This window comes from Juglans regia, chromosome 16 (assembly GCF_001411555.2).
Source record: "Juglans regia cultivar Chandler chromosome 16, Walnut 2.0, whole genome shotgun sequence".
NCBI lineage: Eukaryota > Viridiplantae > Streptophyta > Magnoliopsida > Fagales > Juglandaceae > Juglans > Juglans regia.
This window is the reverse complement of record NC_049916.1, coordinates 14413919-14429871: the sequence shown is the minus strand read 5'-3', so window position 1 is coordinate 14429871 and position 15953 is coordinate 14413919. Positions and strand designations below refer to the sequence as shown.

Genomic DNA, 15953 nt, shown 5'->3' with positions numbered 1-15953 from the left:
ACGTCGAGGATAATGTGGTGAGAAGATGGTGGTCGGAGGTAGCGCGACGGCGACGCAAGGAGTGCCCGGCTTGGTGATGCGCGTGGGAGCTAACGGTGGCGCGGTTGGGGCTGAGATTACAGGGGGGTGGTCGCCTGTGGCTGGGAAGGACGGTGGGCCGGGCAGTGTCACGCAAGACGGCACGACGTGGCGGGGCTGGGTGGACGAAGAATGACGCACGGGAGAGAGGGAGGGGCTGGGTCGCGCGGGAGAGAACCAGGGAAAGAGAAGAAAAGAAGGAAGAAAAAAAAAAGAGGAAAGAGAAAATATAGGGAAAAAAATGAGGTCCAATCCTCACATCTTGGGTCACAAAAATGATCCAACGGAAACGATTTTAAAACAGTAAGTGAAATAAAATAATTCAAACGCAGTGATTACAATGAAAATAAATAATTAAACCCAATAATAAGTTAATTTAATTTGAGAAGAAATTTAAACGCATAACAATAATTAATTTAAAGAAAACACCTCAAAAAAAATTAATTTTCGTAAACTAAAAATCATAAAATCACCCAATTAAAATCCAATAATTTTAAAACAAGACAATAAATTTTGAGTCAATAAAAATAATTTCTTCATTAAAAATACCCTAAAATACAAGGTGTTACACTACTTTCAGGCACTGAATCGGTTCGTACGTTGTATATTAAATTATATGATTCTTTTTTCTTTCGCGACTCACTCATACTGATCTCTGCAATTTCTAATTTGCATTATTAATCTCGCATATCATATCATGAATCTACAGTAGTTTGTGAGTTTACTTTTAGAAGATGATCTATTTGTTATTACTTCTCATTTATAAATATGCATTATATAGGAATGAAGTGGGTAATGCCAAATAAGCAATAGTCTTACTCATCGACAATCAACGTACGCCATCATGTACTAATTAATCTAAGTAATATACTCATGCATGCATGCCAAGGAAAAAATATACAATTAATAAGCCATCATGTACATGTACTACTAATTAATCAGCATACATATATAGGCATTAAATAATTTATTAATTCAGGAAAAAGTAGTACTGCATCGACTAGTCTTGAGCTAATCTTTTAAATTTGTATGTCTTATTAAATAATCACGTAGTGATAAGATGATAACACAGCTTATTATAACTATATGTAGATCGAGGATCTCAAGATCACGCGAGTACAATATTATTTTGATCCCTTTAAATTGGACAATAGCAGGGCAGCTGGGCAGAGGGCAAAACATGCATGCATGCCTTGTTTAATGTTATTTTTCCATATATTATATGTTCCCATGTTATATATAATTCTGACTATATATTTAATTCAGAACACTGGGATTGAACGATGCAAATTCAAGCAGCTCTTTGTCATGTTCAAATAATGCCATGTCTTCTTCACTGAGAGTAATCCAAGCTTCTATTCCACTCCCATCTCTCGTATCCATCAAAACTATGGGATTATTTAACACCATAGTAGCGACAGTCACCCACGTTGGCCTCCCCCATCCAAAGTCAGCGTACTCATATAGTGGATTTCTGCACCAGCTGGAAAAGAAAATGTGGTGTATATCCTTTGAGGCCAGAAGATTACCAAGCTGTTTGAATTTCTCACTAATAATAGAGAAAGCCTCGTCCCCATATAATTTTGTTGCATAATCTTCACAAATAGCTTCTTTCCTTTTCCTTAACTCAATAACCAAGTCGTGCAACTGTATCTCACTCTCCGTTGTTTGTGCCCCAAAAGTGCACACGAGATTCCCAAAAGCATTTTTGGGAAATGGTGGGACAAGCTTTTCGCGGATATTCATCATTTGGGTCAGCATAGATGGCATTAGAGATCGGTGGTTTGACCTTGAGGCTTTTATCGCACATTTCCAAATGAGAGATGACACTACTTCTATGCGTGTGGGCTGCGGAACTTTAGTGCTGGCGGCTTTTGCCTTCAGAGCAGCAATGTTTGATGCATGGAACACATACCTTCTTGTAACAGTCGTCCTGTTCACCAATCCCCTGGATGGCGATCTGATGTTGAACTCTATTCTCGGTGGTATGCGAGATGCTGCACTAAATTCAGGTAGAAGCACTGCCATATCAGACGCACGTGCAGCAAGTGCCGCGCCAGCCCAGCTGTGTATAAACATGCAAGTCGTGGCTGCATCGGCTAACATGTGGGAAACGCACACCCCAATGGCCATTCCTCCACAATCAAAGAAAGTAACTTGAACTAGAACCAAACGTTCTGTGCTTGGTTGCGGAGATACAATCTCTTTCGGAAAAAAGTGGTACAACGTTTTCTGTTCAGGTCGTTCAAGAATGTCTGATTGACGGCAGTTGACTCGAGCTTCCAAATAATCAACTCCAGCATCGTTGCACTCGATTGAGACATTATCTTTGACTCTCCCAGCAAGTGGGTAGAAACGACTCAGAGTTTCAGCCAATGATGTCTTTAGCCTATGGGATATATCTGCAGCCTTGAAATGGGGAAGATCAGAAGGATTGACAGTACTGTTGTTGGAGTAGAATAGCACCAATGGTATAAAAACTTTGGGTTGGAGCTGATCTAGGAGGCAGAGGTCGAAGCATCTAAGGTGATGGGGAGTTGGAGAAGGTTTTATTACCTCTCTATTGATGATCTCAACTTTGATCTCCATGGCTATTTTGTTCGCTCACCACTGTTGTGTTCTTTCAATGGTATTCAAGTAATAAACACACCCACACACACACATATATAATAAGCCGTATTGTGCGGGTTGTTAGCTAGAATTAATAAAAGTAAGAGTTAGATGTGTTTAAACTTTAAAGCATAAACACTTTTCAGATTTCATCTCTCTACCGTATTTTTCCTTTTCTTATTTCTGGCATTTTTACAAGTACGTAGTACTAGTCAGTGGCGGCGGACCTTCGTCATGGCCCCCCAAATTTTTTATAAAACTTAAAATATCCCCCCAAATCTTATTCATCATTTTATAAATATAGAAAATGGCCCCCAGAAAATTTATAATTTCCATATGATCTCCAATTTTTTCTAAAATTTCAATATACTTAGAAATACCACTTTCCAAAATTATTTTCCTATAGTCCTAAAATTTTGTAGAATTTATATGTATTATCTATTTTTAATGATGTGTCCTCACTAAAATTAAGTTAAAACTAAGTTTAAGAGAAATAATAATTAAACTTATTAATATGGACCTCAAGGTTTTTTATTATACAATATTAGGCTTCTTAACTTGGAATTCCAAGTGAAAATACAAGAAAAATCATTAAAGTTGATGATCTATATGAAAAATAGTTGAAAGGTTTTATCCTCTAACTTCATTGAGCAAGAAAATTTTTTTTTAAGATCTCAATTATAGCATTATATACTTACTATGACATGAAACTATCTAGTTTTTACATGAAACTTAATAAAGTAGCTTATATATTATAATGAAAGATGAAGTTCAAAAATATCACTTAATAGTTTTTGCGAATAAAGCAAATTCTAAATATTTCATCATAAAATAATAATGGATGAATACTATTCCATAAAACATTATCGTCAGAAATCCGAAACATATATTAAGTTATTTTTTTATAATTTTATTTGTACGTGTATATATATATAGGAAATTATCAGATCAAATTTTATATATAGTTATATATTTTTAATTTTTAATCTCTTTTTATCTGACATAAATTTGTTACACGGTAGAAAAGCGCTGGATCCCTCTCAGAAAAATTACTGGTTTCGCCACTGAGAGTAGTGATATGGCTTGATCTTCTGCAAACAACCTTAATTCTTGAGAGTAGGATGAGATTGTGATTTATAGCATTGCTCTTTTTTTAAAAACTAAAATGGTAGGATTCTTAGGACGTACTCTAAAATTGATAAAATCAAAGCGATAATAAATATACACGTACATAATTATGGGTTTTTGCGGATCATTCACTTTTTAATTTATGGCTTCTTTAAATATATATGTGTATATATGTATGTGTGGGCGCGCGTATTTTTTGTAAGGCAAGAATATTTAGGCCATAAATAAAAAAGTAATAGTACATGTAGTTGTGTAGTGTGTAAACGTCGTGCAGTCATTTTAAAAAAAAGTAGGTCCACCATTAATTAAAAACTTAATTTTTTTTTATGTGAGTCTCATATTTATTCAAAGTGATTGCACGACACTTGCGCACTTACGACTGCAACTATCATTTTTCTAAATAAAAGTTGTTTAGATATATATAGTTGGGGTTAATATCCTAATAATCCATCTGAACGTAATTTTGCAACAATATTTTATTTTATTTAAATATTTATTTTTTCTGAAAATTACATGAACAATATTGGGTATTACATTAATTATTTAGTCCATAAGTTATATTAATGTATGTGATTTAAGTATATTAATGAGATTAATATATAAAAGCTATAAATTAATCTCAAGTCCTTACAACTTATAAAATCTCAAGTTCGTAGCTAGTGATAAAATTCGGGATCGATTTTATCTGAATATTAGATTATAACATGTTAATTAATTACGATGATTTATTGTAATGATAAAAGTACGTGCGACTTCTAATTGACATGTTATAATCTTATCAGATAAAATGGGTATGTTAATTACAATGATAATTTATAATTCACTCTTACTAAGATATATATATATATATATATATATATATATATATATATGGTTGTGATCAACTCAAATGTGATATAGAGATTTACTTTGATTATATTATTATGTATTCACTCTTATTGGGTTAATATCCTAATTATACATTGGATAATCAAATTTAGCATTACGGGAATACTGATCTTTAACACTGAATCCATAATCTCTCTCGGGATACAAAATATCTCCTTGAGATAAATTTAATGGAAGTTGGTTATACTGAATCTGAAGAATGTGATTCAATTATCAAATAATTGGGTACTCAAAGATATTAAGATGTAGAGAAAAAAAGTGATAGTATATTTATTATACTTTATTTTTCTATGGATATTTTATGGAGGGATCAAATGCAATAGTTAGTAATTGGGAGCTCTTTTGTAATTAAATAAACTTTATAGTGCAATTTGATTTTGTAAATAATATATAAAGATAATCTTGATTTAGCTATTTTTCTAAGTAATTTTATGTTTGCTATTGTCCATGCCATCTTCAACTGATCAAGGTCTCGTTTGCTTTTACAATTCCTCTCAACTTATCTCATCTCATCTTATCTAATCGGTCATTACAACTTTTTTAATTTCCACATAAAATAAAATAAACAATTCAATTTTTTCAAATTTTAAAATAAAAATAATATTAAAAAATATATTCTGACAATTATATTTTATTCAACTTTCAACTTTAATCTTAACTTATCTCATCTACAAAAACAAACAAAAAAGAGAAAATATAGTTATTTTTGTATGTGCAAGATTATATATATATATATATATATATATTATATTACCTCTATAACAAAAGAGAAAGAAAAGAAAAGTTCAAAAAAAAAAAAAAAAAACGTGCTGCAACTATTCCCTCAACTCTTTTGAGGGAATTTAGTAGTTATTTTCTTTCACATCTTAGCTAGGTACGTTGTCTTCTCTACAATTCTTATACGATCTTGTACGTGGCCGATTAATTTAAATTTAAAGTTGACGTTGGGAAAATCAATAAAAATTATTCTGATGGTTAGCTAAGTAATAGAAACTAGGAATTGAAATTGAGAAATTAAGATGCAATTAGAGAGAGAACTTTTAGATAAACTCGGATATTAGGGTTTACTGATAAAAGTCCAAACGCCCATTCCAAATCGGGCTTAAATAGTTAAGGAAGTACTCTGCACAATCACCAATCTTGAGAATTTTACATGAAAATGAAAATTTCTAATTATCCCATAAAATTAACATATGGAATAAAATAAGTATCTTGTCAACATTTGGCCCCAAATCAGAAATAGAATCATCAATAAAATTGACAGCGAAATATTATCATTAAAAGAAAAAATAACTTAAATGGACGATTAAAAAAAAGGGTTGATTTTTTGGTCAAGACGAGGGACCATCGGCACTTGCTCTCGCTTTTGTTTTCTTCTCAAAGAGTAATACTAAATATAGTCGTAGAATGTGCAAGCGCCACATAATTATTTTGAAAAAATGTAAGTTTCATTATTAAAAAATTAGTTTTATATCATGTGGATGCCGTATTAACTCATTTTTTTCAAAAGAATTATACGATATTTGTACATTTTATGACTGTAAATATATATAATTCTCTTCCTCAAATTCGTCCTCCAGCCCGTGACAAGCGGGACTGTTGAGCTCGCCGGATGCGTCCTGCTGGTAGTCGCCGGCCAGCTAGCTGGTAGGGTATTTTTTTTTTTTTTTTTTTAATTTTCAAAAAGTTGTTGCTGCTATTAATTGTTAGTACCGTAAAATATTAATTAAGGAAGAAAAAACCTTAGAACTTACTTATAACTTATAAGGTCGCAGAAACCTACAGCTTTTATATTTTTTAATGTCTTTTGTACTTCTTGAAAAAAGTATGCAATTCAAAAGTTTTTCAATTTTAAGTTCGTAATTAATTGGGCGATTTGTTGGCTAGTACTAAAAAAAGTAGAGATACAAAAGTTATACGTGGCAACTGACCAAGAGAAATTATTTATACAATTTTGTGACGTGCAAAATTTTAGAAAAAGAAAAAAAATAATATTTGCAATTATAAAATGTACATACATGATCACACACAACATGTCCACAATTATATCAGAAATGTGTAAAGCATCTTTAGCCAATACATGTGCTAGTACATTAACATCTCTTCTAACATGATGTACTGACCAGTCTCGGAACTTCTGAAGTTTACTTCTTATGTCACTAATAAAAAGCATCCCATTACTTTTTTTTTTTTTTGAGAGAAAAGGTACTTCATATTAAAATCTCAAGAGAGAAAATCATGAATACAATGAGGATAATCCTCTACATGAATTGAGTCCTCAGATAAATCTAGAGAACTTTTTGCCAAACAATGTGCCACTGAGTTGGCTTGTCTAGGAACATGTCGAATTGACCACGAATTGTAGTTGCCTAAGAGTTTCTTAATATCTTGATAAATGAGACCCACTGTGCCCCAGTCTTCAGCTCCACTAGTTATACCATGCACCACTAGCTTAGAATCCCCTTCGAAGATGACATTTTTTAGACCAAGATTAATACCAAATTGTACTGATCGCAAGGCTGCTAAGGCTTCTCCCAAGAGTGGATCAGGGAAGGAGTTACAAGGGCTTCTTAGAGTTGCTGTCACAAGACCCAACCAATCTCTAATTGACACCCCTATACCCACCCTGCAATTAATTTTGTCAATGGCTGCGTCCCAATTCAATTTGTAGACATTTATTGGAGGCTTGCACCATCTAGCTGTCCCTTGGATTTGAGTAGAGGTCCTATGCTGGTTCCTTTCAGATTGTTCCAATTTAGACATGCTATCGGAAACCAGTTTTAAAATCTGTTGTGGGGGGGTGAATCTGGATTCAAAGACGAACTTGTTCCTTTTGAACCAGATTTCCTTAGCTGTGAAAGCTAACCTGGTATGATCCTCTGGTGGGAGTGTGGAAAGGAGGTTTGAGAGTAAATCATGAAAGGATGCTACCTCAGTTTTACTTTTCTGTATTCTCCTTGAGCTATTACTCCAAACATCTTGAGCAGCTATACACTTCCATAGAACATGAGATACGGTTTCTGGGTGAATTAAGCATATGGGGCACATTGGTGAGTCAATGATCTTCCTTTTGTGCAACTTAACTCTGGTGGGAACGATTTCTCTAGCTAATCTCCAGAGAAATATTTTAATTTTGTTTGGCACTTTAAGCTTCCATAATCGATTCCAAAGGGCCTCATGATTTGAAGTGTCTGAAGCTTGTCCCATTTTGTTATCATTCAATGACACTTGAAGATGGTAAGCTGATTTGACTGTGAAGAGCCCGTTCTTAGTACACCTCCAAACCTGTTTATCATTGCTGTTACAAGGGCTGACATGAATTCTGGAAATAATGGCAGCCTCTTCAGGGGTGAAAATATTTTGAACTAGAGGTATGTTCCATGAGTGGGTTTCTTGATCAATGAGGGAGTTAACAGTAACTTCGAGGCACAGAACTTTGGGTTGGGACTGAGACTTGTAAGATGTTGGGGTAGGCAGCCATTTATCTGACCATATTTTCACTCTGTTCCCATTACCAATTTTCCAAATCAGGCCTTCATAGAGTAACTGTCTGCCTGCTGTGATACTCTTCCACACAAAGGAGTCTCCCCTTTTGACTCTAGCTGTGGAGAAATCCGTTGCTGGAAAGTACTTTGCTTTTAGAACTCGAGAGGCCAATGATTGATCCTTAGTGATGATCCTCCACCCTTGCTTAGCAAGAAGAGCCTTATTGAAATCTTCAAAATCTCGAAAGCCCAAACCCCCAACCTGTTTTCCTTTTCCAAGACCCTTCCAATTTAGCCAATGCATCTTTGAGTTTTGATTTTTGAGACCCCACCAAAAGGATTGCATTAGTTTGTTAATATTCTTCAGGATGCCTTTTGGAATTAGAAAGATGCCCATGCAGTAAGTAGGTATGGCTTGAATAACTGACTTCAGCAAGACTTCTTTACCTGCTGGGGAAAGCAAGTTAGTTTTCCAGCTGCTCATTTGTGCTTTAATTCTGTCAAGGATTGGAAAGAAGGCCCTTGATTTACTCCTTCCTATGTAAGAAGGCAATCCCAAGTATCTTTCAAAAGGCCCCGAGGCTTTAATACCAGCAATAGATAGTATACAGCTTTGGATCTCTTGCCTTGTGTTTTTACTGAAAAAGATTGATGACTTCTCAAGGTTTAGCCTTTGCCCTGAGGCTAATTCATACAAGGAGATGATGTTATGAAGTCTGATCCATTCCTGCATCTGAGCTTTACAAAAAACTAGACTGTCATCTGCAAAAAAGAGGTGGTTAACAGATAAAGAGCCTTTGGTAATTGGGAAGCCAGATATTAGTCCCTTTTGTTCAGATTGATTCAGTGCATAGGTGAGAGCTTCTGAGCATAGAATGAACAGGTATGGTGAGAGTGGATCTCCTTGTCGAATACCCCTCGAAAGATTGAATGATGCCTGAGGTGAGCCATTGAGAAGAATAGAATAAGAGACAGTACTGATGCATTGCATGACCAGCTCAATCCACTCCTTGGCAAACCCCATCCTTTGAAGAACCTGCTGTATAAATGACCACTCTAGCCTATCATATGCCTTGCTCGTGTCTAACTTGAGTGCCATGAAAGCTTCTTTGTGATTCTTTCTTCTGTTCTGCATTGAATGCATTAGTTCATAAGCCACAATTGTGTTATCAGAAATCATCCTCCCTGGAACAAAGGCACTTTGGGTGTCTGAAATTAGAAGAGGCAGAATGGATTTGAGCCTATTTGCCATAACCTTTGCAATGATTTTGTAGAATACATTGCAAAGGCTAATGGGTCTATAGTCTGAAACAAACAAAGGGACTTTCTTCTTGGGGATAAGGGTGATAAAGGTATGGTTGATTGACTGGAAATTTGCCTTAGTATTAAGAAATTCTATAGCAGCAGCAACCACATCCTCCCCAACAATATGCCAATGGTTTTGAAAGAAAATGGCTGGGAATCCATCTGGTCCCGGGGAGCCCAGGGGATTCATATGAAAAATGGCAAATTCAATCTCCTCTCTTGTGTAATTTTTTGTTAGGGAAAAGTTCATCTCACGAGTGACTGTTGGTATGAAATTTTCCAATAAGGAGTCAGGGCTTGTAGGGTTGGAGGTAGTAAAGAGCTCTCTGAAAATTGATTGGAATTCACATCCAATATAATCCAGATTTGTCAAGTTCTGTCCCAGATCAGTTTGGAGTTTTTGAATCAAATTTTTCTGTTTTTTGATCGATGCACATTTGTGGAAAAATTTGGTATTCCTGTCCCCATCCTTGAGCCATTTCTGTTTGGCTCTTTGCCTCCACTTAAGGTCCAATGCCTCTAGAGTCACATCCAATTCCTTCTGAATAATTCGAATCTGAACATTATCCATCCCAGAGTTGGAAGTTTGCAGGGATCTCAACAGCTCAGTTTTGGTATTTAAATCTTGTTGATGAGAGTTTCTAATCAAGGAATACCACTCTCTCAATTGGAATCTACATCTCTCAATGCTCCTTCTAGTGACCTCTGCCTTGGACCCCGATTGTAATGAGCCTTGCCAAGCTCTTTTAATAACAACTTCACAATTCTCTTGCTTGGCCCACGAAGCTTCATATCTAAAAATTATTTTGTGTCTGATGAAAGGGGAAATAAAATAGGAGCTAGATATGAGAAGAGGGTTGTGATCAAAACAAATGGTTGGAAGGATGAAAACTGAGTTAGAGTCAAATAGGTCCTGCCATGCACTGTTTGCTAATCCTCTATCCAATCTTTCCTTTATGAAGCTATGACCCTCACGGTTATTGCACCAAGTAAAAAGAGATCCCTCAAAACCCAAATCACTAAGACCACAGTAGGCAAGGGTCTGTTTGAATGCTTCCATTTGATTAAAGGGTCTGGGAGGGCCCCCTCTCTTTTCACCATGGGAAATAATCTCATTAAAGTCTCCCATACACAACCAGGGAGTATCTGTGTTCACTTTTAATAGTCTTAGAAGGTTCCAGCTTTCTTTCCTTTTTGCAGTAATAGATTGACCATAAAAACCCGTTATAATGAAAAAATTTCCATCATTTTCCGTATGAACTCTGAGAGATATATGGCTGAGGGAGTAGGATAACAAGTTGGCAGAAGTTTCTTGTTTCCAGAAAAAAGCTAGTCCACCACTTCGGCCTATGCTGTCCACTATGAAACTACACTCAAAACCGAGCTTATTTCTAATCAACTCCATTTTTTCTCTTTTGCATTTTGTTTCAATTAAAAAGATCAGAGATGGGGACTTAAGTCTCACCAAAAGGTGGAGTTCTCTAACTGTCCGAGGGTTCCCAAGCCCTCGGCAGTTCCAACTTAGGGTGATCATGGAGATGGGCAGTGCTGTTGACCAACCACTGCCACAGTTTGTTTGAGTCTTTTTGAAGACCTCGTGGGTTTAACGGTTGAGCCATTTTTTCTTTTCTTCCTTTTGGTGATTGCCTTTCCAGCAAACTGGTTGGACAAGCTTGACACACCATTCAAGCCTGTCTTACCACGTGCTCTTCTTTTCCAGTTAGACAAAAAGGGAGACTTTGTTTGTAGCTTTTGGTCTAAAGGAGAAGATAGGATAGAAGGACCTACTTGGTAAGTATCTGCTACGAGGGTCATATTGGTGTCCATACACAATGAGTCTGACTGCCTGCTTGAGAATGAGGTTCTGACACTTCCAACTGGTGACCCCTCGAGACAAGTTGGGGTAGCTGTTTTTTCCCACTGTTGGCAACTGACACTGTCCTTATTGACAAAAAGTCTTCATATTCTCTGTTCTTTTCCAATGCAGAGTTCGGATGCACAGGATCACACGGGTCTACTGGCGAGAATTCAGCTGACTTTTGGGATAGATTATTCCCGCCAAAATCAGATTCTTGATCATCGGAGTTGGTCTGTTGACCATTGCCTGAGTTCTTCCCCTCTGGAATGTTAGAGTATGTTTTGTAGTGATTTGGCTTTTGAGGTGGGTCAGCTCTAAGCCAGGGGCCATATTGATGTGGTGATTCAGAATGCGAGCTACCATCTGAGAGATGTCTTGAACATCTACACTGTGAGTGCAAAACTATCCCACAGTAGTAACAGAACGAAGGAAGTCTTTCATATCTGAAAGGTATCCAGGAACGAGCTTCGCCTACATTAATGACACAACCTCTTGTCAAAGGTTTAGAGAGGTTAATCATCACCTTCACATGTAGGACTCCCCCCCAGGCTCTTCCTTTTTCATCAACATCCACCATGATGACCTTGCCTGCACTCATCCCGAGCTTCTCACCTGTTCTTTTGTTCATTGCAGCAAAAGGTAGATCGTGGAGTTGGAGCCAAAAAGGTTCCAGAGAAAAGTCGATGTCTTTTAAGGCTAAATTGCCTTTGCATTCCTGAATACAGATTAGGTTTCTGTCGAAGGACCAGGGACGACCAGTTAACACCCTGGTTCTCACAGTGGGGTTGTGAAATTCAATGAGGAACTTGTTTCTTCCTACATCTTTGAAAATAATACCACCTTCACCATTCCATAGTCTTGTCATAGTTGCTTTGAAGGCTACTTTGTTAACTTCTCTGTCCGCAGCTACCAGTGCAACAAGGCATGAGTTGCTAATATCCTGAGAAAAAGTAATTTCCTCTTCCGTTAGGTAGTATTCTTGTTGTTCTTCTTCCGTAAGTTTGAGGCCCTTACAAAGATGAGAAATCTCCTCCTCCATGAGTGAAAGATCGACTGAGGTAAAACCAACCTCTACGTATTGATGAGATACCAGAGACAGAACTCTATGTTCCTAGGAAGCATAGAGAGAAAACCCCATCTTCCCATTACTAGTGGTACATGATTCTTCCACTTTGGAAATAGCTTGAATAACTTGGAGTGAATCACCCTCAAGAATGATTGTAATTGTTAGCCTCAACTCATAACCAAATATGGTTGCTGGAAGAGCCCCAAATCAGGGAGTAAACTTCTTTTTCATTCTCATTGTTGCAATGACTTTTCCTTCCCAATCTCTAGCTATAACTCCAATACCAACCTGACTACTAACTTTGTCAATTGCAGCATCAGCCAGTTTAATTTGATAGCATCTTGAGGAGGAGGCATCCATTTCTAAGATTTGGAAGTGGTAGTATCTAATGAGTCTTAGGTTGTATCAACTTAGAGAGGGTCGAAAGTCACTATTGTATCCCATGACAAGACCAGAAATCACTATTGTATCTCGTGACAGGGTTAGAAGTTACTATTATATCCCATGACAGGAGCAGAGGTCAATATTGTATCCCATGACAGGGCCAGAGGTCACTATTATATCCCGTGACACGGCCAGAAGTCACTATTGTATCCCGTGATAGGGCTAGAGATCACTATTATATCCCGTGACAGGGCCACATATCAGAACAAAACATAATCAGAATCACCATATCAGAATCAGAATCAGAGTCAGAATAGAATCAAAAAGTCATACCAAAGGTTTTTTATATAATACATCATATCAAAATAGAGTACGAAAATTCAGATCATTTTACATTTTCCAAAGCAGATTCAGAACATTTTCACGTCACATGCAAATTTATCAAATTTTCATATTCGCTTATTTTTCTCAGTTTAATAATAGAATGCCAAAGATAAGCTCATGTCTACACCAATCATGCCAATAAAAGACCTTATTCTTATACAAAATTTTATGAGTAATGCAAAAAAGGTCGTTTCAAATTTCTTTTCATAACAAAACATGCATATTTTCTAAAAACCAATTGCAATCCATTTTATTTTTATGCAAAGTCAAGTATAGGAACCCCGCTTACCTGAACTTCTTAAATTCTCTGAATTTTCTCACAACAATGCCAACATAAAAGAAAATTGATCATCACCTATAAGATAGTCACACGTAACTTTCATAAATTTTCAATTGAACACATAAAATCCTCCAAACCATAAAATATCATCACTCTCCAAAATACTTGAAAAACACCTAAAATATCTGCGACTTCCAACATCTAAGTACTCGTCCTATTACAAAAATCATTATAAATAACATATACTAGATCACTTACTAAGAGGGGCATACATGTAATTTACTTATAAGGGGCTTAACGTCTCAATAAGTGAAGTGGAGGAGAGTGACTTATGCACGGGCAGTGTATGTATGCGACGTGCATTATGGGTTCGGCCATGAATCTTCGGCATGGTTGAGTGATGGTGGTTGTCCCGGACGGGAACCAGGAGGGGTGGAGGACCGGGCATGGTGATTGGCCCCACGTGCGGCAACTTCTACGTGAAACCTCGTGGCCTGGGTTGTGTCCAGTGCAGTGCAGCTTGGAGGAGCAAGAAAAATTGCTCCACTTCGCTTCCTATAAACAGGGCCATGGTGGCTTCCAGTGGTGATCATGGGGGAGATTCTGGGTGGTGAAAGGGGCTTATACTCGATGGTGTCGCTTGGTAGTGCATGGTGGCAGAGGGAGGAGGCATTCGGGATGCTCTATTTTTAGTATAGAAAATAGAGTATTCCAAGGGGTTAGGGATGATACATGGCTGGGCTACGGTGGCTTACGGTTTCACAAGGGGCTGGGCATTGGCAAGAGGCTTCCATCGTGCGGGGGGAAACTCGCATAGGGGTGGTTTGCATTCGGTTGAGCGCACACGGGCGTGGGTTTTTGTGATGGTGAGGTCATGCAACTAAACTACAGGCGAGGTCTAATGCCATGGGTGTGGAGGTGTAGAGACAGCGACGGTGATTGCATGGAGGTTATGGAGGGTGGTGGCTTGTGGTGGACGATGGTTTGTGGTGTGCGTGGGTGGAGGCTGCCATGGGAGGTTCACGGCAGCTATAGGCTTGGTAAACTATCACATGCACGTACGCATATATATATATATATATATATTTATTGGCGATGGAAAAACCCTAGAAAATGAGGGAGACGTGTGTGGGAGTGGAATCATGCGTGGCGGCGAAAATGATCATAAAATGGATAGTTGGTTTTCATGGTTTAAAAACAATCGGGTGTGGGCTTGGGTCTTGTGCTTTTTCTTGAGTCATAAGTCTCGACTCTATTTCTAAAAATAATCCAACTTGTTCTAGAAATTTTTCGGCTCAATTCTCACATTGGCCCTTTAAAAAAACAACCTAATTATCAAGCCGAATAAAATTATAATCCATCAAAACAAAGATTTTAGGCCCTAATAAAAAAAAATACTTTAAGAAAAGGTAACTAAGCTCTTCATACGTATAAGTCCAAAAACAAAACTTTTATAGAACAGCTTGTTGCTGGACCCGTATGTTTAAGTTTTGATGGTTCAATTATTTGTATTTCTTGGAAAAAGTCTAATTAGATGTAGTTTGAAAGTTTTTAAACTTGTATTGTTGGGGTTGTTAGCAACAACATATATGATTTTTTGGGTCCTATTCTTTTGTGGTGATATAATTTTAGACGAAAAAGTCTAATTTTTTCATTTTCCAGTCGTTTTATTTTTAGTGAACAAGGGCTAGTCGCTAAAAGTTACTTTTTGCTTTTAAAATCTATTGTTGCAAATAGTTGTGACGGGAAAAAAGATTCCCGCGCATTTTTTAGTCTTTTGCGACAAAATTAAGTCGCCGTAAAAGGCCATAAATGAAAATTGATAATATAATTTTCGACGCATTTTAATTTTTTTCGGATACTTTAAACCACAGCAAAAGTCCATAAACAAAAATATTTAATTACACTGTGTCTTTTTTCTTTTGCGGTGACACCAAACCAACGCAAAAGTTCGATATGGAAATTAAAAAAAAAAAATCAAAACGGTGAGTTTTTTGTTCCCTTTATTTCTTCTCCCCCTGCCAATACCCTATTTCTCTCATTTGAATTTTCTTGCACCCCTCCCCAAGCCATCTGCCCACTGACACACTATCGCCTCTCTCTCTCCCTCCATGATTAGGCTGCCTCACCTGGTGTCGTCGTAGTCCAAGGTATTCTGCCATCTCCTCTACCCAATCTCCATTTCTGTAAGTTCTCTCCCACTTCCTCTTTTCCTTCTTTCATTCTATTTCTCTCACGAATGATTTCTTCCTCAGGAGCAACGTCTCGATATCTACATCTTGATTGTCAATTTCTTCCTTAGGGAAATAAATATTCACTGGTTCTTGTAGTATATCTACAAAAATCTCATACCGCGATATTGGTGTGCTTGCTTCCTTGCTACCTATTGGGTGATTTTTCTTTTTGCATTTAGATCTAAACCTTTGGTCTTCATTGGGAGAAAGGGGATGAGCCATCAATGCTAGGCGAACATCAAAGGAGCTGTAT

General features: G+C 37.0%; 1 protein-coding gene across 1 annotated transcript; it reads right to left on the bottom strand.

The window, feature by feature from the left end:
• Window positions 1–1012: 1012 nt before the first annotated feature.
• On the bottom strand, window positions 1013–2711 carry LOC108981479 (BAHD acyltransferase At5g47980-like). The gene has a single exon (XM_018952670.2). It carries the CDS (start codon window positions 2665–2667, stop codon window positions 1336–1338), a length of 1332 nt encoding a protein of 443 aa, XP_018808215.2. The 5' UTR covers window positions 2668–2711; the 3' UTR covers window positions 1013–1335.
• Between the last annotated feature and the right edge of the window lie 13242 nt (window positions 2712–15953).

Excerpts from the sequence above, each read along its gene's own strand:
- LOC108981479 (XM_018952670.2), bottom strand. The coding sequence starts at position 2,667 with ATGGAGATCAAAGTTGAGATCATCAATAGAGAGGTAATAAAACCTTCT.